The 23459-nt window shown below is 53.4% G+C and overlaps 1 protein-coding gene across 1 annotated transcript in view; it reads right to left on the reverse strand.

Annotated features, from left to right (window-relative positions):
• NCLIV_021800 (hypothetical protein) overlaps window positions 1-23459 on the reverse strand; it is a gene marked incomplete at both ends in the record, with an annotated part of 44106 nt that overhangs the window by 20447 nt on the left and 200 nt on the right. The window contains 33 exons of the mRNA XM_003882374.1: window positions 145-333; window positions 971-1209; window positions 1712-1945; window positions 2563-2737; window positions 2963-3111; window positions 3892-4061; window positions 4453-4736; window positions 5119-5473; window positions 6191-6415; window positions 6712-6992; window positions 7554-7651; window positions 8078-8331; window positions 8899-9112; window positions 9504-9865; window positions 10548-10773; window positions 11333-11494; window positions 12250-12648; window positions 13144-13512; window positions 14144-14371; window positions 14701-14836; window positions 15509-15608; window positions 16167-16277; window positions 16688-16870; window positions 17559-17763; window positions 18098-18349; window positions 18988-19432; window positions 19714-19846; window positions 20174-20372; window positions 20921-21179; window positions 21517-21745; window positions 21923-22163; window positions 22595-22708; window positions 23007-23181. Of these exons, the coding sequence (XP_003882423.1) occupies window positions 145-333; window positions 971-1209; window positions 1712-1945; window positions 2563-2737; window positions 2963-3111; window positions 3892-4061; window positions 4453-4736; window positions 5119-5473; window positions 6191-6415; window positions 6712-6992; window positions 7554-7651; window positions 8078-8331; window positions 8899-9112; window positions 9504-9865; window positions 10548-10773; window positions 11333-11494; window positions 12250-12648; window positions 13144-13512; window positions 14144-14371; window positions 14701-14836; window positions 15509-15608; window positions 16167-16277; window positions 16688-16870; window positions 17559-17763; window positions 18098-18349; window positions 18988-19432; window positions 19714-19846; window positions 20174-20372; window positions 20921-21179; window positions 21517-21745; window positions 21923-22163; window positions 22595-22708; window positions 23007-23181 (7395 nt within the window). The remainder of the gene's footprint in view (window positions 1-144; window positions 334-970; window positions 1210-1711; window positions 1946-2562; window positions 2738-2962; window positions 3112-3891; window positions 4062-4452; window positions 4737-5118; window positions 5474-6190; window positions 6416-6711; window positions 6993-7553; window positions 7652-8077; window positions 8332-8898; window positions 9113-9503; window positions 9866-10547; window positions 10774-11332; window positions 11495-12249; window positions 12649-13143; window positions 13513-14143; window positions 14372-14700; window positions 14837-15508; window positions 15609-16166; window positions 16278-16687; window positions 16871-17558; window positions 17764-18097; window positions 18350-18987; window positions 19433-19713; window positions 19847-20173; window positions 20373-20920; window positions 21180-21516; window positions 21746-21922; window positions 22164-22594; window positions 22709-23006; window positions 23182-23459) is intronic.

The raw sequence follows: 23459 nt of genomic DNA on the forward strand, positions 1-23459 counted from the left end.
TGCACACGGGCAATTCGAGGAAGGTACCGGAAGGCGAGGGCTCACGAGAGACGCATGAGAGGAAAAACCTCACTACATTTTCTGGCGTGAGTTTCTGTGACGGCTTGTGAGCTCCGGGGCATCGCGAGCGGGGAGTGGTCTTACCGGACTGTGTCGACCGTCGAGACTATGATGTTCGTGAAGAGTGTATCGGGTGCAGGCTGATAGGGGAGAAGGTCGTGAGCCCAGGGGATCCACTGACACAAAACCTCGTCAAATCTGTAATCGAAACAAAGGCCACCCTCAGGAAATTTGATCTTCGACGCGCTCCGCATCCAGCTGTTGAACTGGTTTCTGAGAGACAGAAAAACAGCACACAGAGAGCTAGGCACCGCACTGCCCCGCCTACGCACTCCGATATATAACTCCACACAAATATATATACACATATATATATATATATATACGAATGTAAATATATATATATATATATATCCATGTAGACGTGCGCGAGTCTGGACATGTGTGTCGTCAGTAGCGGCCAGCATTGGAAAATTTGGGCGTCAATGCACATGCGTGGGTACACAGGCTACGGGTCACAGTTTCACTCAGTTACGCAAAACCCTCAGTGCATATCTACAGAGACGACGACATCCCGCGAATGGATCTGCGTGGCCGGTTCGCGTGGGGCTGCTGACAATTTAACAGAGGTGAAGATCCAGCAGCCGCGTGTCTTAATTTCTTCTCCTCGCATGCATCGCAAGATGGACGCCAAGAAACAGAACAGGGGCAGACGGCGGCCCCAAAGACACACGCCGACATTCACATGTGAATACATGTGTAAGAACACGCACGTCTATGTCTATTTCAACACGCGTACATATGCAGTACATTTGTAAAGACACACTACGTCTATTTCCACATACGTAAGCATGCAGGTCCACACATGGTGGGCGTCTGAGGATTACGAGCGTGTGCATCGTTTCTGCACCTATAATTCACGATTTTGTCGTCGGCTAGACATCCCCCGACAGTCCACATCAGAGCGACGATGAAGTAGGCCTCATAGACGAATTTCTGTTCGTCAGGGGACTTGGACTTGAGAAGATCCATGTTCTCCTTGGTGTTGTTGTACAGCATGGCGTCGATGAAGCAGCAAATGCTTTCAACGAACGCGATGTCGTTCATCGGGCAAATGAATTTGAAGTTTTTGTGGAATGTGTCGATGTTCTGCACGAGCAACCGAGAGCGCGTGTACAGACACCTGGGTCCCACTGACCTTCGTTTCCACCTACACCAGTCGCCTGGCGAGAAACACCGCCAACTTGACTCAGTGCAGTGCCCAAAGAGCAAGCAGGCCTTCAAACGCCACCACTGCGCTCCGTCGCACACTTGTCCAGAAACAAGGAGCTACATATATGTATATATATATATATATACATATATATGTATATATGTATATGGACGTCCTTGGCTCTGCATATGGGCATATATGCACATTTGTGTGTACGTGTATGTGTGTATAAGACTGTGAAGATCTGGAGACGTATGAGAAAACTGCGGCGTTTGGGGAAGGTACCACGCGCGCAACGCGGCTTGTCAAGCTCCTGTCGCTGGACCTGTGTTTTTTTTTCTGCGGGAGGTTTGGAGGCCGAGAGGCACGTATGTCTGTGTTTTCGCAACTGCCTCCCGTGGGGCGGCCGGGCGTCGAGAGGACACCGAAGCGTCTGACCTGCTCAAAGTAGTAGGCGAAGAGTAAGTAGAACTGGGACTGCGCGATTTGGTCAGGCAGCGTCTCTCGCCACGACACCAGGTAGGGCTTCCAACCCACGTCGTTCTCGTTGATGAAGAGAACGCCGCCCCTGGAGACGGTTGCTGGGCTCGCATGTTTCATGTCGGCGACTTCGAAGAGCATCCGCATGGTGCTCGTGAACGGAATTCTCTCGTTGCTCACGAGGGTGAGAACCTGGCGAGCGGAGGCACAAGGTGCGTGGCCAAAGCAATGGGAAAGTCGCCCGCAGAAAGCGTAAACTCGAGGCGCGACGGCGATCTACGCGGGATGAAGAAGGCGCCCCAGAGGCAAGGCCTCGACAGAGAGAGCCCTCACTGAAAAAGGCGACGACTACTCATAAGGAGAGACAGAGACGTTGCGGGTAGAAGGGACACGAGGGGGAAACGGGTTTTTGTGGAGGAACACATGGCGATCGGACATTTGCGAAAAGAGCCTCGCCACCCAAGAATGGAACGACACGTGTCCAACTGACCGAAATGGAATCCCAGACCAAATCGTCTAACATAGTACAAAAGCATATACGTAAGTAGATATATATATATATATGCCCAGCGAGAAAATGCCTGAATATATAGATCGAGTTTGCAGTAATGCGGCGTTTTGCAGTGCCTATATGATGCATATATATATATATATATATATATATATATATTCACATATAGCCCGCAGGGGTGGTATCGATGTGGTGACAGGCAGAGCGCGTCGAGGCGAGGGCGCGATTTCTGCGGAAGACGTTTTTTCTCGTTGTCTTCTCGGCCTCGATTTTCGAGCGATTCTTTGTTTGCGCGTACCTTATTGTCGTCCATCACAGTGTTCATCGATTCGATCCATTCTGCATCGATATCTCCGTCCAGGACAATCCACTTGTGGAGGTGCGAAGCCTTGAACCGTCCTCTCTCCTTCGACATGTTTCGCATGATGACTGCAATCGCTCCGTCTTTCCACTCCTTCGTCGCCGTCATGTAACTGAAAGAGACAAGGCAGAAAAAGCAAATAGCGAACAGTCACTTTGGGGAACTTGCATTGGCGCGGGGGCCCCCACTTTCGAGACTTTCTCTCACCGCGGCCTGCAACACACTTTGTGACAGGATCTCTGCGAATGCCTGTTCTGTGGCCTTTCCGTTTCCTCTCTTTGTCCTTCTCATCGTTCTCTTTCGGATCCGCTTCTCCTCTGATGCGTGCGCCTCTTACCCGTAAAGTTCACTCGACGAAACGGCTTTGGGGTTGAGAGCCTCAAAGACCGCCTCCTGGCCAGTCGAGATGAGCGCTTTATTCAGCGTCTTCCACACTCGCGACTTGCTGCATCCAGGGGGCCCCAGCACGAACACGCAGTGGCGAACCTGAACGCGAGAAGCCGACAGAGACCCAAAACCGAACAGAAAAATCACTCGTAAGCCTCGAAAACACCCAACCGTAGCAGACACAGCTTTGCCATCTTGCTATCTATCTATCTGTCTCTCTATCTCTCTATCTCTCTATCTATCTGTCTATCTATCACTCTATCTATCTTTCTATCTATCTTTCTATCTATCTATCTATCTATCTTTCTATCTATCTATCTCTCTATCTTTCTATCTATCTTTCTATCTATCTTTCTTTCTTTCTATCTATCTATCTATCTATCTTTCTATCTATCTATCTATCTATCTATCTATCTATCTATCTATCTTTCTATCTATCTATCTATCTGTCTATCCATCTATCTATCTATCTATCTATCTATCTATCTATCTATCTATCTATATATATATATATATATATACACGCATACATGTACATGCGCGTAACGCACGAGTGTGGATGTATTTGCATGCAATATACGTATATATGTATATATAACTTCACATACAGAGGCGTCTGGCGAAGGGGAGAAACGTTACGCTAGTTTTAAATGCCATTTTGATGCCGCATCCAAGTTATGTTCACATGTGACTAGTGCGTCGCAGCCGCGTCCATTCGTTTGCCGTATCGAACGTGCCTCCGTTCGATATGTCTGCAGGTGTTCTTCCTGTTCCAGCGCGACACCGAACCGGCTTGCTGAAATCAGTGCAAATCTCATCAAAAATATGTGTATTTTAAAAAGCTGAAAACAAGTTGTCTCTCACAGACCTCAAACGTACTGAGAGAATCTCGTGGAGCTGGACACATTTGAGAACGAACTGTTCCTCAGCTTGCAGTTTCTGCTTCTTCGTCACGTTTGTCACGACCTTCCAAAACTCCGCGTCGCGCTTGGAGGGGGCTTGGATGCCGGGGAAAAGATCCTCGATCAGACGCAGGAAGATCGGTTTGTCTGGCAAATGACACCAAAATCGAAGACGCGCCTCGAAAACACCCACGTCGCTCGATGTATATCAAAGAACAAAATTCTCAGAGGGAATGAGCCGCCAGGCCGTCGTGACCGTTATTGCGTCCAAAGACCATCCCCAATATGCAGATGGATAGATAGACGGGCACAGAAACACATGCAAATGCATATTAACAGACTTTCGGCCATGTCTGTGGATTTGTTTCAACACAGGAACTTCAAGAACAAAGGCGATAACTGTGTCCCGCCGTAGGTGTCTATACTGTATATATGTATTGACATCCGTCCAGGAAGCGTGGCCTTTTCCCCTGACAGGAGCAGGAGCGTGTCGACGCGTTCCTGGAGGCGCGGCGTCTCAAGCGTCTTTTTTACGCACCGTCGGTGGTGATTTTTGCGATGTTGAAGTCGCGCAGAGCCCGCATGAGAAGCACTTCTTCGTCGACGGCCGTGTCGGCGCGTTTGAGGGCGCCTGCTTGCCTCAGCACGGCTTTCACAGCCCTTAGGCCCCAGTCGTAGTGCAGCGCCTTCGACAGAAGCGCGCTACAGAGAGAGTAGAGCGTGACGAACTTGTGAGCGAGCGCGCGCGCGTTGATGAAGCCCTCCGACATGAGCATGTTTTCGCAAATGAACAACACGTCGGGGACGATCATCGCACACGACCTGCGCAGCCGACAGAGACACACACCGCGGAGGCAAGTGCGGCATCGGAGACCGTGCAAGGGGAATGGCCGGAGGCCGCAGTCGCGGACCACGCGAGCGCCACGCCCGCCGCCTACAAAGCAGAGAAGAAAATGTCGGAAATCGGCAAGCAGGCAAGCGAACCTGAGATCCAAAGAACCGATTCGTCCGCTTAGGTATGTGTACATATATGTAGATATATGTTTGCATTCATGTGCACATATATATAAATATGCTACATGTACATGTTTTATATATATGTGTGTCTGTACAAGTATTTGACATGCGCGGACATGGTAAAAGACACGACATGTGTTCGTGGCGCCCATGGCCAAATCGATCCAGCTGAAAGGTGGTTTCGAACCTGAAGAGCGCCTTCAAGTTTTCTGGCAGTTCCGTTCTCCCGGCGTATCCGGGGTTCATGGTGATGAAGAATCCGCAGGTGGGGATCAGGTTGATTTCTTCGTCCATGAACTGGAACCGTTTCTTGCCTTCTTTGATCGCATCCAAGATCGACTTGACTTGGGTCGACACGACGGACAGCACTTCAATCGAAATCCGGTTGAACTCGTCGAAGCAGCCCCAGGCGCCGGACTGCGCAAGGCCCATGAAAATCTGCGCCATCGACAGGTAGTTCATTTGGTCCGAGCAGTTGAACACAAACACCGGCAGGCCGATAGCCCTGCTCAAGTCCTTCGTCGTCTCCGTCTTCCCCGTGCCTGCAAGGGAGTTTTGATCCCGCAAACAGGACGAAACCCGGAACAAGGCCGAGCAAAACGACTAAATCTTTTTTCGGTTCGTCTTCGTCCCGTGACTTGGGCGCTGGCACGCGTCGTCGACCGGGACGCTGAATGCCAAAGTTCCCCGTTCCCTGCATTCGCGGTCGTCTTTGCAGGCTTTCTCGCTGGGCGCCGTCGTCGCGTCGCTCTCTCTCCTGAACGTTCTGCGCGTTCGTTCCTCCGCTCAAATGAAGCGTTACCTAACTCCGGACTTCTCTCCCGTTTCCCTTTGGCGGTGCGTTTTCTCTTAACCGAAACAGACTCCACACGTCTGCCGTGCACACAAACTCAGGCATCGATATAATTATATATCTATATCTATATCTATATCTATATATATGTCGGCACACACACACACAGATATATAGATATTTATATATAGAGAGAGATACATGTATGTATCAGTACGCGAGAGAGCCTTTACAGGTGTGGGGAGGTGAATTGGCGTATCAATGAGGCCTTTCGTCGTTTGCGTTTCGAGCGTCCCTCTGCCTCGTGCGATGTCTGTCTCGATTCGCGCGCCTCACGTGGCGCGTGGGTTTCGCGGGTTTCGCTTCCGCACTTTTTCTTCAACCGCACACTCTGCGACATCCCCAAACCTCTCCGAACTTCCTCTCTGTGCGCTGCAGAGAGGCTCTCCCTTTTGTGGCGGCTCACCGGCGGGGCCGGCCGGAGCTCCGCCCATCATCAGATTGAGCGCTTGCGTCAGCGTGATGTAGCATCTGTCCGTGAGAGGCGTGATGACGAGACGCCCGCAGTTGCCCACGTATTCGTACATGTACGTGGTGGACCAGTCGCACATGCGCACGACGCACGTCTTCTCTTCTCCGGGTTTGTGTGCCCAGTAAAAGCGCAGCTGAGATTGCCACTGAAAAGAGCTCGCTGCATCGCAGGGGGAAGGCAGGCAGCCGAGCGCGAGGAGTCACCGCGGGGCAGGAAACGCGGGGAGAGCAGAAAAAAGAAAAACGAACACCCGACAGAGCGACAGAGAGGCGTGCCGCCGCAGGAACTGAGGTGCGCGGCTGCTGCTGGATGTGCGTCATCGTCACGCGCGACTGGGATTGGTGCACGGACCAGGAAGCGGAACGAGGAGAGCAATAGAGAAGGGGGCGAGTGTCGAGGGGAAGCACGAGAAGACCGGCGAATACAGCCGAGACGCGAGGAGAGACTGGGCGCACCTTCTGTGAGTTTTTTGGCGATGAAGGATTCGACGACATCCCGAGCATGGACGTCGATTGTGATGAGGGTAATGATTTTGACGCGGAGGTCGGTGGCAAGGTCTTGCTGGACCTGGCGAATGAGTTTTTCGATTCGGTCGTCGTAGACGCGCTTGTAGTCCTTCATGGCGTTCTCGGAGCCGGCTTCCAACTCCTCGAAGCACCGCGAGACTTCGTCGGTCCAGATGATTTGACTCGCCACGAGGGCGATCTGCGCGCAGTAGTCGCGCAGCCAGTCCTCTCTGAACACCGCAGAAGGCGAGGACACCCGGACAGCCGTGGAAGGGAAGTCAAGAACAGCGAGAGAGTCAGGGGCAGAGAAGCGGCTACTCTCTCGAGGCATTTCGCGAGAAAGGGATGCAGGGAGAGAGACAAATGCAGAGAAGGAAACACCCCGATCAGAGGAGGTGGGCGGCCGGGAAGAACGCCTGGGCAAAGCGCATAGAGCGGACGCGAATGGGGACGAGAACAAGACAGCCGAGGAGAAAGGAAACACGATGGCCGCGCCACGAGAGGACACAAGACCCAGGCGTGAGGCCTTCGCAAATCTCCACGAGGCAGAGACCAAGAGGAAAAGGCACTGGTCCATTCAACGGAGAGAAGAGTTCACTGAGGGAGAGCCTGTCGATTTCAACCACCCATCGCGTTAGGGAGGAACGGGGCTAGCATCTCGGCCGCTTGCGCGAGCGACGCAGGCTCCACGTCTCGCTCCGATGTTTGTCTCACAAGTCGTTGCCGGGAAACAGAAACGCGTTGTTCTTCCCAACACTGGACACGGGCTGCGGGTGAAAAAAAGAGCTCACCGAGGCTTGTCAACTTCCCAGTTCTCAGCGTTAGATTTGGCGACTTCCAAAATGTCGTGGAGCTGTTTGCGAACGTGTGTCTCCAAGTTGGCCAAATACTGAAGCGCGTGGAGAAGGGGCCGAGTGAAGCGAGGGACAAACGGAATCGAAGGCAGGAAGGCAGAAAACGCAAAGAACTGTTTAATACTGACACAAACGGCGACGGAATCAGACGTACTACAGAGAAAAAAGCCATGTGCATCCACAAAAATAGCGTTCTATAAATACACACACATATATATATATATATATATATATATATATATATATGTAAACAGATATAGGCACACGTGAGTAGATCTGCACGCAGTGCCTGAAGCTTAGCTATTCAGGGTAAAACTGAATCGCTGTGTCCCTGCGGCCGCGGTGAAGTTCGGCTTTTTCAGTGAGTGGTCAGTTCTTCCTCCTCTCGCTCCAGCAGAAGAGAGCCCCGATGTTTGAGAATGTGAGTGAGTCGCGCCCTCGACGTTCCCTGGAGGCCTCACCGTTTCAACTGGCCCGTCCAAGTGGTAGTCTTCTCCAAACGGGACATATTCGTCTTCTTTCGAGAACATGCCGCACGCAACGCGCGCATGCACTGGGTCTTTCTGGAAGTCGAGCGTCTTGATTCCGTCGAAGCAGTCGCCGAGGTAGTAGCACACTTTCAGAGGGTCATTTCCGTTGGCCAAAATATCCAGCAGAGCTTGATTCGAGACGAAGTAGAAACGGGCAAAGGCCTTCTTCTTCTGCTCCAGATAATCTGCAAGGAAGCACAGAAGGTTCCACATACACCCAGACCTCGATCTCATGTGACGGTATTTCCATCTTTTCAACGTTACGTGCGCATATACTTATTTATACTCCTGTAGGTTTGCACACGTGTAGTACCTGTACACATGGAGCTGCTGCTAGGCCAAGCTACATATGCACGTGTCATTTGCCTGAAGCGCAAGCTTACACAAGTGTGAGTTCGTTTGCGTGACCCGGAAGTTAGCTTTCCTCCAAAGACAGCTGCGTTGCCATCCTACAATTGTATAAGACTCCGCCGTTCAACATTGCTGCCAATATAGGCGCTGCTCCACGTTTACTACCCGCAAAAACTGTAGCTGTCCGCGTGCATGGCCGCATGCAACCATACCGTCTCCATGCTGATGTACAATCAACTCTAAATAGATATATATATATATATATATATATATATATATACAGATGACCATTATATATATATATATATATATATATCTGATACGTGCGTGTGTGGTCGTGTTGATGGGGCTTCACCTCTTGCATGGCAGTGGGTGTCTTCTTGTTTGCAGATACGTCTTACCGCTGAGGGCTTTTTCACAAGATTCGATCATTTCTCGGAGTTTGAGGAGGAGCTCGAAGCGGCCCTCGAAGTGGCAAGACTCGACGATGTTGGGCTGCTGCGCGGCGCCGAACATCATGTCTTTCCACTCCCCGTCGGCGGTCTCAAAGCGCTTGGAGTCTTCGGGAAGCTGCGAGCGGATGTCCTCGGACTGCATGAAAATCGGTTGCAGGCGCTGCGCGAGCAGACGAGGCGGCACGCCACGCCACAACGCAAACAAGGGACAGGAAACCAGCAGGTGAAGCCGAGAAAGGAGGAGCAAGTCACGAGAACGAAGAACAGAGAAACCAGAGAGAGAAGAGCAACTAGAGGACATAGCCGTAGGCAGGAGGACAGAGTCTCACGCAAGATGAAAGGGATGGAAAGACGAAGACTGCAGAGGCGACAATGCCGCAGGAAGACGCAGGCATGCAAGAGCTTCAAGGGCGAGAACGACAGCGAAGGAGGTCGAACCTCCGGGAAGTCGGTTTCGACGCAGAAAAACAGGCCACGGACGGCCTCGACGTCGGGTTCGTTTTTGTCTGCGCGTTTTGCGTTCCTCGATCTCTCGCTTCCTTCGCCCGCACCTGCCATTTCTTCTGCAGCTCCACCCACGCCTTGAGGACGGAGTCAACCGTGCGGAGTTTGTTCTGCCACGCGTCGACGGCGCCACGGCAAAAGTTGATCACGTTTCCCTGCGAGACCATCGTCATGAGGTCCATGGCGTGCTGCTCGAGGATTTCGATGACGTCGTCGAGGGGTTCGAGAAGCGGAACGTCTTCTCTCTCGAGGTTGAACTGAAGCGCCATGTTTGACCACACGTTCGAGATCTCGTTGATCTTCTTGTCGATTTTCGCCTCCTTCTGAGCGAGGATAACGATGTCAGACACGCCGTCGGCATGCGCGTGCAGCTGGAGCTTGAGAAGTTCCTCCAAGCTGAAGTCGGGCCCTAAGGAAAAGCGCAAAGAACGAGCGCCGTCGGTGGATCCTCGGTGAACAGTCGTCCGCGGTGCGCAGGCTTCGGAGGCAAAGTGACGACAACGCAGGCGTCGCAAACCACAGCGACAACCCCGAGAAAAAAGTTGTGAGGAAGAGCGCCCGGCCCCAAAAAGGAGACGAACGGCGCGACTCCCTAGTAAACTCCAGCAAGCTCATGTAACAGCGCGAGGCAAAAAACAGCGAGAAGGGACCGGGCCAGGAGCGAAGACACAAAAGCTCTTCAGGGAACGGAAAAGAGTACAAATCGGGCCGCGCGGATTTCCTCAACAGGACAGGCCTCATCGACCGCAAGTCGTCCCCGATGCTCTGGCCTCGACGCCGACCAGGCGGTGCGAGAGGAGGGAAACGCACGACACCGGAGGCGAGGGGAAGAACGGCAGGGGGCGGCAACGCGTCTCCAGGGCGTTTCGCTGGGCGCCGTTTTCGTGTTCCAGAAACAAGGCTGACGCAGCACGGAAAACCGAGAAACGTGCCGCGCGAGACGCGGGAAAGCAAGACAGCGGAAGCACAGAGTTACGAAAGTCGCTACCGAAACCGGATCTGCGTTTTCTGTTCTGCGTCAGTGGTACACTGGAAGAGGCGTACAAACGAGGGACGTGATCACGCAGCACGATCTATGACCGGAGGCAAACCTCTCTCGACTTTTTCGAGGAAGGTTCGCTGGGCTGAGCCTGAGAGGTAGTGCAGAGGCGTCAAGTGTAGAGTCGCGCCTCTTCTTTCTCCTTGCTTGCCTTTCGTGAACGTTTTGCCAGCTACTGCCATCAACTGCGTCCAGTGTCGATCTCGCATGAACTCCGAGTGCAGATCGTTGATTAGGGGCAACGCAATCTGCATGTTTGTCACTTCGCCTTGCAGCCACTGGAAGCAGAAAGCACACCCCCAGTCGCGAAAAGGCAGGTGAAGCTCGGGCACTCCAGTCCCCGGGGACTGCGGCGCAGACGAGGCAACGCATTTTCTTGACATGCGAATCGCGACAACGGCGTGGGAGGCCTCTGAGTCCATGAGCACAGCTCGGGAATACCTGCTTCGAGATCCGTGTTGGCCATACTCTCACCTCATTCGTGTGAGACAGTCACGCACCTCCACCCTCACCGTGCGCAAGTTCGAGAAGTATAGAATGTGAGCAGGAGCGCCTGCGCTGCCACGACCCAAGCGGAGAGAGGGGAAGCGCGTGCGAGGCGAGACGCAAAAACTCGGTTCGCTCTGCGCCCGCAGTACAGGAGCGGGGCCCTCTCAGCTGTACAGAGAGATCTGCGTGAACGTGTGTCCTGACATACCGACCTATTTATGGATCAAAAAGTGGAGATACGTATGTGCGTGGGAGAGTTGCCTGCATGAGTGTTTCTGCCTGTTACGGTTTCACTTCTTTTTCGTTCGTTGGATTGCAAGACAAATGGGCTGTGTGCATGGTCCGTACCGAGAAAGGCCGCATCGACTTGATTTCCTTTGGCAGAGCCTTGAGCTGTTGTTGCATTTCTTTCACACGAAGCAGCAAGTCGTCAGTGTCGATCTTGTCCCACAGGGTCGACTTCCAGTCGTCGAAGGAGAAGTTCCACAACTCAATGACATCCCAGAGTTGCTGACGCGCAAGCACACAGCCCAGACCGGAGCTTCAGGACGCACGTTGGCGGGTTGCCTGCGTTTTCGTTTCAAGCATTGCCTTGCGTTCTCTCGTCGGCCTCTCTTCAACCCCCTAATAAATCCTTTCCAATGGCCTCTGAGCCTGCTCGTTTCCGTACACATCCTGCCAGCTTTCTCCACTCAAACCGCTCCTCCCGTGAAGTGCCTGTCAGATTGCCAAAAAGAGCGGCCACGTGCGAACGAGCTGCGACGCGGTCCATGCGTCGCACGGACATCACCGGGAGGCAGGGCGGAACGTTTGGTTTTCACACATGTGTGCATGGAGTGGTTCATAGCCGTGTACGAAAAACAGAGGTATACGTGGACGAATTCGCTTGCTGACTGGCGAGCCAAACGGTCCAGGCCTCAGTGAAGCGTCTCTCTGTGCGCGGGGTCTGCAGACGACACTGTTTGTCGTAACAGAGATGTCTACGAGACGATCTGCACGGTGTGCGGAAGAGGACACGGGAAGGCGGGCAACCTCTCTCGGCTGGTCGCTCGCCTTTCAGTGACGCAGGGAGCCGAAAGGGAGAAGCAAGAGGAGATCGAAGCAGAGCGCGAGAGCGGAGATATCCAGCGGAGACTGGGACCGAATTCGCAAGCAACCTGCGCCGGACAGGCCGGTCTCCAGTACGCCCCGCCACCGAGCCCGTACACATGGTGGGAAGCTGGTAGGTCGTTCGGCGACTTCGCGTTCGGATTTGGTCTCTATACCTTTAAGAGTCGCAGGTCGAGGAAGGTGTCTTTGAGTTGTCTGTATCCGGACTTGGCCATGTCGAAGAGCATTTCCAGGTTGTTGAAGTCTTTCGCACGGCTCTCCATGACGGTCGTTCTCTTGTAGAACCCGTCGAGGCAGGTGTACACGTCGGCTCGGGGAAAGTCGTGGCGGAAAGGTGCCTCCCTCAAAAACGCGTCTCGGAACCTTTGGACCTCGTCACTGAACGTCGACAACGTTTGCTTGATGTTTGTCATTTCCTGCATCTGCATGGGCAAAATCGCTTCCTTTATTTCGAAGGCCTTACGGACCACTTCCTCCCACTTGGACGGAGCCGCCTCGAGGGCGACCAGGCGCTCCTCCGAGATTGAGCAGCCGTGCTTCTTCAGCAAAGCCGCCTGCGACGGAGAGAGATCCGCAACGCATTCGACGGACACAGAGAAACGGTCTCGAAGCGCGAAAAAGAGGCACGACGTTTCGTCGGAGCCGACGAAACCACATGCAGGCGACACCGGGGGACAGGGACTGGAACTCTCTCTCTGGTCTGAGTGTGCGGAACTCTCTTCTGCTTAAAATCGATGCACCACAAACGCGCGAGAAGGGGGTAACAAGCAGGGAACAGGAACGAGTTTCGGACATCAACTCCATGCAAGAAGAGGGACATGCTGCTGACTAGCGATGGAGGATCGCTCGCAGTAGGGTTCTCTTGTCAGAACCTCCTCCCCCCAAAACGAGGAGTCTGAGACAGTAAGGATGAACCGAAGAGAGAAAGGCTGGGCACTTTGCGTATGCCTCAGTCGAAGCTTTGGCGCTTTTCCACTTTCCCTCTCCCCTCGCTGGTTGTTGTCTCTGGATTCGCGAGCCCCTTGTGGGGTTTCAGGGAGTTGACTCACCTCTTCGCGAATGGGCCCAAAGAGCGTTTTGATCGCGTCGATGGCGATTTTGACGTCGCGGATGTTTGTCATCACGTTGTACAGCGCCTCTTTGTTCTCGTCGTCCTCGGAGGGAATATCCCCATCCAGATATCCCAGCATTTTGTTGATGAAGCCAGTGATGCCGTCGATGCGCGCGACGCAAAAATCGTGGAGAAAACTGGTGTACTGGTTCCCCCACTTTGCGGCCAACTGACTCAACTGAATCTTCGTCGGTTGCGCGTTGACGCGCACCCAGCAGATATCGACGGGTGTTTTGAAATTTGCGATTTCGTTGCGGATTTTCTGAAAGTAGCTTATCTTCTCGTCAAATCTCGACAACGCCGGAATCTAACAACACAAACGGAAGAGAGACAGTGTACTGCGGTGTGCGCAAAGGGAACAGTTCCCCGAAGATACTCTTCACCAATAGAGACACGTTTGAGGCGCACTGTCCTCTCTAGAAAAGAAGGATCAAGCAGCGAACACGGCGACCTCCCCCGGTGCTGGCTGCTATAGCGTCAGCATCGCGTGCTCGAAAAAAAGGCGCTTCATGTAGCGCCGAAGCTGCATTTCGGCATGGCTACCGTGAGTCCAAAGTCGCCAAAATGAAAACGTGGTAACTGCAACTCCGCCTTTGGACTAACGTCATGCTGCAGAGCAAAGACGGAGATAACTACCCATACATATATATATGATATATATATGATATATGATATATACGTATACGATATATATATGATATATACATATATGATATATATAGGACATATACACATATGATATATATAGGATACATACACATATGATATATATATGATATATCGATATATGATATATATATGATACATATATGATACATATATGATACATATATGATATATATACGATATATATATATATATATATGACACATATGATATATATGAAAGCATAGGCGAATATACCCTCGCTCGATCGAGCTAGAAGCATCGCGGCGTACAGGTCTGCCGGGATCGACACCGATCACTTCCATGATTTGGTTGAAGGACTCGGTCTCAGAGTCGTTCCAGTCCTCGACGAGTTCTCGAGGATCGTCCGAGAGGAATTCTTCCAGCGCGTCGTGGATATCTCTCTTCCACAGAAACGCGTATTCCTCAAAGGTGAGGAGATACTCGTTCAACCTCTGTTTCGTTGCGTCGAGCAGCTTCGTCAGGCGCGATCGCACAGCCTGTCAGAAACGATCGGGAACCACGCTGCTGCGTTGGAGAGGCTGTTTGAAAGGCGAGGAGCGTCGGAGCTGTATTTTTTCGAATCCGGCTACCTAATCCAACTGACTCTCCGCGATGCGCACTGAGATGACTGTCCCACGGTTTTCGGTCAGCAATTGGATTCTGCCTTTTCAACTCGCGCTGGGAGAACAGCCGATGCCGGCTTCTGTCTCCCATCCTACCGTCGCTGTGTCGTCCAAAAGAGCAGCCGACGAGCCGCCCACGGGGGGCGAGGTGCGTCAACGAATATCGGCATTTCTGTGAGTCCACGAAGGCCTCTGTGTCTTACCATGACGACGAAATTGTCCTTTACTTCATTCAAATAGTCCCCCGTGCCTGTGTCTAGACGCGCGACGGTTGTGGCGCACTTGAAGAAGTCGGCGATCCACTGGTCAAAGAGATCTCGAATTCCTTGGTTGCCTCCCCTGCTCGGCACGAAGAAAACAGTCCAGCTTCTGTCTCGCTTCCCGCCGAGGGCTAGGTCCACGAGGAGCTAACAGGAGGCGACCTTTGCATCGCAAACCTCGCATGGAAGCGACCGTGTCAAGGCTTTCTACTGATTGGGGGGTATGCGAAAAGCTGTTGGGAGTTCGACTGTCCGGATAAGTCTTTTTCGGGCAGCACGCCCCTACGGGCAGCGACGCCCGTCCTTCGAATAGGTCCTAGAAGTCGAGGATCGACATCGATTTGCACGTCAGGTGGAGATCAGGGAGACACAGCCGTCCACGGGTTCTCCTAACAATCCCGGTATGATATATGCAGCTCCAACCCTGCAGAGGCTCCTGTACCCTCCCCCCCCTCCCGTTAGCCAACGAAACCCGAGCAGACTCGCGAGGTCCTCGTCTAAAGAGGGGTGGCCTGCTACCCTAGCGACGACTCAACGGCGAAGGCCTTTCAGCGCCGTTTAAAGGGGTGAGAACTGGGGCGATACTGCAGTCGTCCTTGCCTCATGTGGTATCCGCCTTTTGCCAGGCAACCACGGAGGAATAATCGCTTCCCATGTCGCCTTCCGTGTCTGGTGTGCATTGACCACGTGTTTGAGACGGCTGAGAGCAGCGACGGAAAAAGCCTGGTCGCTGCAAGAGTGGATTTCTTACTTTTTATCATGTTCAAACGAAGGTACGAAATCAATCGAGTTGTCGACGAGTTCGAGCTTGACTTCAAACAGCGGCGCGACTTCCGGCTTGGGCTGCATAGCTGCATCAGGGAGATACCAGCGAGAGTGGTCCTTCGTGGCTAGTTTTTGACGTCCGCCTAAATCGTATTTCGCCAACGACACAATCTTTCCTTTGCCTCCCGCATTTTCAATTTCCCTCAGGGTTGCCTCACGAAAAGCTTCGCCGCCGGACACTGTCTCCGATCGCGCGACGCATGGCCACGTTCGCCAGCGCCACTGTTTCAGTCGCTTGCGTGTGAAGCTGCGTGTGCAGCTGCGTGTGAAGCAGGAGAGAACGAGTTTCCGCCCCGATGCAGCCGTCCGTATGCGCTCCCGAGCTGGCGGCAACCCAGCGCAAGTCGGGCCCAGTTGCGCCTCCCTCTGTCAGGCGCTGCCTTTGCACTTTTGCGCTCGCCATTGACGCACAGTGCATGGCGCTGTGGCCTGCCTTTTTCGCTGCAGTCGGAGGCAAGTCTCGGCAACCTCTGTGCGTTCGTGGTCAAGGGCGGGGCTTTCGCAGCAGCACGGAGGTTAGCGTTCAGCCGGGACGTCGTGGACGTTTGCAGTCATTGTAACCTGGGGCTTCGTATCAGCCTCACCTGCCTCGAGAGTTTTGCAGAGCTGCTTCATGGAGATGACAATAAGGGCGGTAAACCCTTGGATCACAATCGAGTTGACGAAGTCGCCATGCAACCTCCACTGCGGGGCACCTAAGAAGCACGAAAGGCACACGGCGTTTTCTGTCTCGGCATGATTCCGAACGAGAGCGGCCTTTCGGTCAGGGTGTGATGTTTCAGAGAGAGATTTGCGTAGGTGTTAGAGGCCTGGCGGCGTCTCCAAGCAACTTGAGACAAGGCGAATGGGCGGGAGACGACACAGCGAACGTTAGCAGTTTCCGAGAGCCCCACTTATACGACTCGTGTTTCCCTAGTTTTTTCCCCGGACGTGTAGACGTGTTCCGCCCCCACGCCTGAATAACACTGAGCTCCGCAAATCGAGATCTGCAAGCTGTACGGTCGTGGCGGGCCGACGAGAAGTGAGTCCAGCTTCTCATCACGGTCGTTTCGTCGCGCGTTCTGGTCCCCCGTTTGAAGAGGCTGGTTGACAGCTGTCCACGTACCTTTGCTTGTTTTGAGTGCATCGGCGGAGTCCCTGAGAAGCTTGTGGATTTCTTTCCCCTCCTCGCTCATCTGATGGTGACGGATCGAGACGGTCGCACGGAGCATCTGGTCGAGGTCATCTGGGGACATGGGCTTGGGTTTGCGCTCAAAGAGAGGCTTCTCTGCCCAGCTTCCGAGAATCGCTGAGCGCCCGTGCACACCAAGAGACGAAGAATAGACTGTCCAAGAAAAAGACGGAATCTCGGTTACTCCCCTGCTGCCACATGCCCAACGAAATAGAATGACAGGCGGAAGGCCACGATGAGCGTTTCGGACAAAGGATCCCAGTTAGGAGACGTCACGCCGCTCCTGGTGACGCAATCAAGCGTAGCGGGTACCGAGATTCACCATCGACAAAACGAGAGACACAGGTGCGGGGTAACCGACTGAATCACATTCAACGCTACGAGACAAATCCATCTGCAAATCGACCTTCAAATTGATGATCACAGGAGATGGCGAGCCTCTGCGCTCATCTGCCGCGCAGATTCGATCATGGAGAAGACGACCGTGTGGAACAGCGAGGTGAGCAAGTGTTACCCTATCGAGATGGGGCTGCGTCCCTCCTATGCAGCGCGTTTCCTTTCCCGACGTTCTTCCTCGGTGTAATTGAGGCGGATACAGAAACAAGGAGAGACAGCGGTCGCGTGCGACAGTAGATTCCTGTGCGGCATATCTGACTCTGTAGCCGCGTCAAATTGTTTCTTGGTCCACAGAGGTGTCCAGCAATGCCGATAAGTGTGACAAGGCTTTCTGATCGAGACGTTTCTCCGTGGTATGGTTCGTGCTGAAACGCGGGAGCGAAGCATCTGACGAGAAGCGGCGTTTTACCGATGATCTTCTGGAGGGTTGCCTTCATGGTGTTGCAGATGCCAAAGACGTCAGTCACCACAGTCATCGCCTGCCCGAGGAAATCGTCGACTGCCTCCGAGGATTGCCATCGAAGCCTTGTGAGTCCTGGAGCGAGAATTGCATTGATGCGCTCGATGCGTTCCGAAAGCAGTGGTCTTTCGTTGGGAAGCAACTCCGTCAGAATCTGCGACGGAGTCACGCAGAAACGAGAGCGCGGAAAACGATCAGGATCAGGCATCCGTAGGCTCCTACTACGCGGTCGTTCTCCTAATCGGATCTTCTGTTGCCTCGTGAAACCCAGTCTGTGAGACAGCGGCGGTATTTTCGTCTTCGGAAGGACAAGGGAACAGGGAAAGGGCAGTCCCGAACGGCGTGCATTTGAAACGCTAGTCCCATCAGTGTGCTCTTTCGTAATTTTCAAAGGGTAGGGAGGAACCAGAGGCTGTCGAGACGGTCGTCACCCAGCTGCGGCAGCGTTGCTCCTCACCACGGTCATTGGACTGCGCGAACTGCCTTACTTGGTTGTACATGGAAACAATCGTTTCCATGCTGTCAGTTTGCCGACGGTAGATGTCGAACTTGGCGTACACCTCACGGGCTCCACTGGGAACTGGAAGCTCTTGCATTTCGAGGTACTTTACTTCTCGCATCAGGCGCGTAAGTGCCGGGTCAAAGTTAACCTTGAGCAGGCCGTTCTCCGTTCGCCGAAGAAGGAGGTCCTCGAGTTTCTCCTTCGTCGATTCGACAGACGTGTCGCCCCATACCTTGCGCTGGCGACGAAAGGGAAAACGCAGAGAGGTCAGAGAAGCATCAGAACTTCAAGGAGTCCCACGTTCGGTCTTTCTCAAGAGGTATATCTGGGCCTCACGACAGTCGCGGCACACCACCCGCGAGCAAGCGTTTAACCGCCACACGTGCTTGCCTCGGCCCTCGGATCGCCAGGCGCCCCGTGTCCCTCCATTGGTGACGGCACTTTGTCACCCCGCAACAAAGCTCTCCTTCCGTTTTCTAGACTTAGGAAGGCTTCCCTCGGTTTGGGCTTTCTGTGCATCAGCTGGCAGAGAGGATCTGCACTCCGTCTCCCTTAGCTGCTGCTAGCTGTGCCGCCGCTGCGGGGTGCGGGAGGCGACGGCCTCGCATCGCCACCAGGGACCCCAGCCTCCAGTTTTTCCGACTTCAGTCCTCAGCGCAAACGGGAAACGAATCTGCAGGTCTCTGCACTGCGCCTCCCTGTTTCAGACGAGCCGAACAGGGGCACAGTGGGTAGGGTTACGGGCGAGCTCCCGTGTGCCTTGGGTGTGCACACCAGGTGGACTGTTCCATTCGGTACCCAGTGCTGCATCGTCGCAGCCCGACACCCGTCCACAGGCGCAGATCTTGTAGGCATTTCCCAGACCCCCAGCCTCACCATCTCCTCTTCGTACTCCTGTGTGGCCCTCACGACACAGAGGTACTGTTTTTCAACCTCCTTGAACTCCTCAGGTTTCTCTTGGACGCTCTTGCTGAAGACCAGCAGGCGCTGCATAGGCTCCTCCACGCGTTCTCTCAGAGCGCGGGACCAAAAGAGAGCCCCCGCCACCGGCGGCTGGTTCGCGAACCCTGGCACGCTTCCTGTCTGCTGGGTGATGGCTGTGCAGCCTTCCCTAAAAATCTTTTGCACTTCCTTGACGTCGTGTCTGTACTGTTGAAGCAGGAGCGCGTGTTTCTTCTCGAGCTCGTCTTTGATGATGGGTCTTTCGAGGAGACTCCCAAACGACTCGAACAACTTGATGCGCCCCAAGATGGTGTTGCTGTCGTCGAAACCCGCTGTCAGCACGGACGTGAGCCTCTGTTCCAACTCCTTGACGCTACAGCTGAGCCGCGCAACAAGAAAAAACGCGCAGGCGCAGCGCAGGAGACAGAGCTCGGATTTGAGGCATCAAACGGACCAGCTTTTGGGACGCGCTTCGGCGGCGGTCGCCATGCGCTGTCCTTCGGCTTTCTCTTGAGGGCCCAAGACTCGACGTGTGTCGGCGATGCCCTAAAGCGACACGACTAACCCGTGCGCCTGGAGCCGCTTGGATGGTGGTCTCCTGTCTCGGCGTGCACCAACAACGTCTCTCCAAGGCTGTCTTCCCTACGTCGGTGAGCCTACCGGAACCTGTAGAAATGATCATCTAGTTGTGTACAGTCGACGTCCATGACGTCGTAGTCCACCTGCTGAAAGTCCTCGACGAGCCTCTTGAACTCTTCGAACAAGGTCAAAACGTTATTGGTGAGGGCCTTTCCTGTAGGGGAGAAAGTGGGCATACGCTAGATGATACAACCAGAGAGACGTCGCCGGGGTAAACGCGAGAGGGCTCTCAGAGGCGTCCGTTCCGTTCACCCCCGAGACTCTCTGGATGCCACCCGACGTCGCAGAAAGGATACGGATGCAGTCCTGCGCTTCAGGGGGGTTAATGGATGTGTCGTGTCGACAGGGTTGTCCTGTCTCTCTCCTCATTTCCGAACAACCTGTCGACGTCTTCAAAGCGCACGTGAGCTTAAGCATTGACCGAGGGAGAGCTGACCGTCGGGCAGCCTACAGGGCCCGGCTGTGCTTTCTTGGGTCATACCTTTGGTTCCACAAATTTCGATCTTCTCCAGCTTGTTGAACTGAACGACCGTCTTTGTAAAGTCCTGGAGAGCCTTGTTGCGTTCTCTGTACGTGTCCAGTCGCAGAAATAGGGCCTCGTTCTTCGTCTGCCACGGGCACCCATCCCTTTCCGCCTGACTCCGGTACTTCAGATAGACCTTCTTAAAATTGTTGCACACCTGCAGTCGACGCGGCAAAACTCGCTGCGTGCGAAACGAGGGTCTGTTGTTGTCTCGGCGGTGCAATCGGCAGCACTCGTCTCTTTGGGATATACTTGCTCCAAGGCCGTGACCTTGTAATGCAAGCGCCTGTGCTGTGGAGTGCCCGCGTGAACGAATAGCACCTGCACTGTCGGGTACTGGGCACTGCCGACCAAGACACTCTACTTCGGATGCGCTAGAATGTCCCGTAAAAGTTTAAACTTCAGAGTGTCGTTTCAGCGCGCAGCTACGCTGCACGTTGGTGCCTCAGTATTTCTCGCAGATGGAGACGCTGTTGCTTCAAATTCTGAGGTTGCTATGTTTCTTTTCCCTCGGGTGGCGTTGCATGCAGTGTATGTTTTCTGCTGCAGTTCCTTAAATACAAAGTTGTTTCTGCACTTTATCCGAGCGTTCGCATCTGCAACGAAGCCAAGGGCCTTTTGATTCTTAGATCGAGCGTATAAAGGCCTGCGACAACCCTTCAACTCTGTCGCTGTCACCACGTTCCATGTATTTCGCTCGCTCACCGTGAGAGCTGTCCCAAGTTTGTCGAGGGCTTCCTTCGGGTCGTCGTTTTGAATATGCTTGAACACTTCCTGCCCACTGATGTATCGAAATGCTTGAGCAATGATGGCATTGCATATTTGCTTCATCAGCACAACGAGACGTGCCGGAGTATTGTAAAACGCAGAGTACTCCCATATCAACAAAATATTTTGAAGAATCGGCTCAAACAGATTCTCGAGTGTCGTGAAATCGATCGTCTCGTCCATCAGTCGCAGCAACCTGCAGTCCAGCGTTTGCAAAAACCACGGTGTTTGTGGCACACGCAGTGGTTGTCAGTGCTCTCCTCCATGCAACAAGAGGACAAAAAACCCAAACGAAACGGGTTCAGAACAACGGCCGTGGGCCATGTCGTTCTTCGGGGAGGACTAAGACGACACGAGCGGAGAGCTGTGGTCCGGAGCCGTATACCGTCGTCAGTCGGCAGACAAAAGCGCCGGTTCCCGCAGATTTGTTGATGGATCAGTTTTGCCGCCTGTCGCCTCGTGGGTGCGCAGAGACGGCAGGACTTTCTGCGATCCTTGGAGGTAGGTTACTGTGTTGTTCGCTGGAAACCTACCAGGGTTTCAATGTGGAGAGGAACTTGACGTTATCTCTGGCCTCTTCTCGCGCCTCTTCAAGTTCCTTTCGGAGCTTGTTGAAGGGCGAGATGTAGGTGCTTTCATTTTGTTGCAGGAACTCTTGCACGTGGAGTACTGCCTCGTCTGCCAGCTGCTCACTGACCGAATCCAGATTCGCTGCTCGATTTTCCCAGAACTTTATTTCCTCGATGGGTTCCGGATTCTGGCCTGCAGACACACAGACGACAGCTGGGAAGCTGACGGCCTTGTTGTCACGTCGAGCACTCAGATCTCAGACTGCCTCCTCACTGACCAGCGACGACGCTCTTCTAGCGGTAGAGTTGCTGGCTAGCGTTGATGTCGGACCGTGTGACGGGGGCAAGGAGGCGATTTGAGGGCTCTCACCGTCGTTCAGAGATTGAGCAGGATTCTTCTCCAAGACAAGGCGAATTTGCTTTGTCCACATGATCACCGAGTCCTCGTAACGATGCAACTTTTCTGAAGTCGAACTGTCGCTGGGAAGGTCATCGGGCGGTGTGGGCAAGAGGGTGCGCCCGCTTATCACCCCGAGCGTTGCGTGCAGTTTTGCCAGGAATCTGTTGTACTTTTCAAGTATGTCTTTCGTTACAAAATGTGAGAGACCCGCCTGCAGGTCCGCACCACTGCAGAATCACGGTCTGTTGAGAGATGCAGTGTCGAGCAGCGGCATATATAGATATATAAACAGTCTCTGTCATACAGAGGGCCTCACGTCATTCTGACACTCTTTGAATATTGGCTTTATGGCCGAGGCTTCGAGGCCTTGTAGGCAGGTGAACAGACGATGTGCGTGTTGCGCGTGTCAAGAGGGGCTGGTGTTACTTTGAGCATATTGAGACATACTCAGATTGACAGGAACTGCTCACAGCTTCAGATAGTACGGGTGCCTGAGGGATCCGTCTTTGCAGATATAGGAGAGATATGTGCGTTTTCGTCTTTAGGATTATCCGCAGGTTCACCTGTCTTCGTGTCGTACGTGTTGCATGTGTAGCGATGAGAAACGTGCCGAGGAAACTGACAAGCAAACAGGTGTCCTACTTGATTAGCGGGGTTTGACAAAGTGCTGAGGTAGACGGCGCTGCACATCTCATGGAGCATCTCCATGATTGCAGCAGTGACTTCTAGGCAAAGAATCGTCGAGTCGACATTTTCCTGCAGAATTGGCAACGCATGGCAGGTGCGGTCAAAACCAATAGCATCGCTGTATCGGTTTTCGTGCGGGAGTGGAATGGTTCTCGGGCTGTTTCGCGTGTGAAGCGAAGCGTATAAGCCGCCATGCTACAGGACTATGAGTGTCCCTATCCGCTGTCGAGCACGAATTATTGAATCCTTCGGATCATAAAGGGTCTAAATCTTGCCCAGTGGTCTGCAGCACAAGGCTTCCATCTTCTGCTTCTGCATCGACACCTCCTGCCACTGGGAAAGGGGAACCAGCGTAAGCCGAACTCACAGCTGTGATGACAACGTTTCTCTCAGCCCGCAGCATTAACAGGTTCTTCTTTTTGGCCATCTGAGAGGGTTGGGGAACTTCGTGAACCGAGGCAACGACAGTGTCAGGTGTGCTTCCCGACTGAAACAGGACGAAATGGTTCTCAGCGTCGTCCAAGAAGTTGACCACAGCTTTCCTGTTTTTAGCAACCAAACCACAAGAGGCAAGTCGACGAAAGGCCGTGGCGATCAATGGCTCAAGCACACTCGGTCTGGCAACTGCAGCCTCTCAGCCTGTGCAGTGGTGGGTCACCGGCGTGCGATCACTCTAAGCCTATTTTTCACCTTATCCCTTATGTGGAACTCCAGCTTTCTCGCATGGCTTGGACTCCCAGTATAGCCCACTAGGTCCACCGCATTTCCGATGATCCAGGAGGTAGTAGCAAGAAACACCGACAGCGAAAGCACTGCCAAA

Source organism: Neospora caninum, chromosome VIIa (genome assembly GCF_000208865.1).
Source record: "Neospora caninum Liverpool complete genome, chromosome VIIa".
In the NCBI taxonomy this organism is placed as follows: domain Eukaryota; phylum Apicomplexa; class Conoidasida; order Eucoccidiorida; family Sarcocystidae; genus Neospora; species Neospora caninum.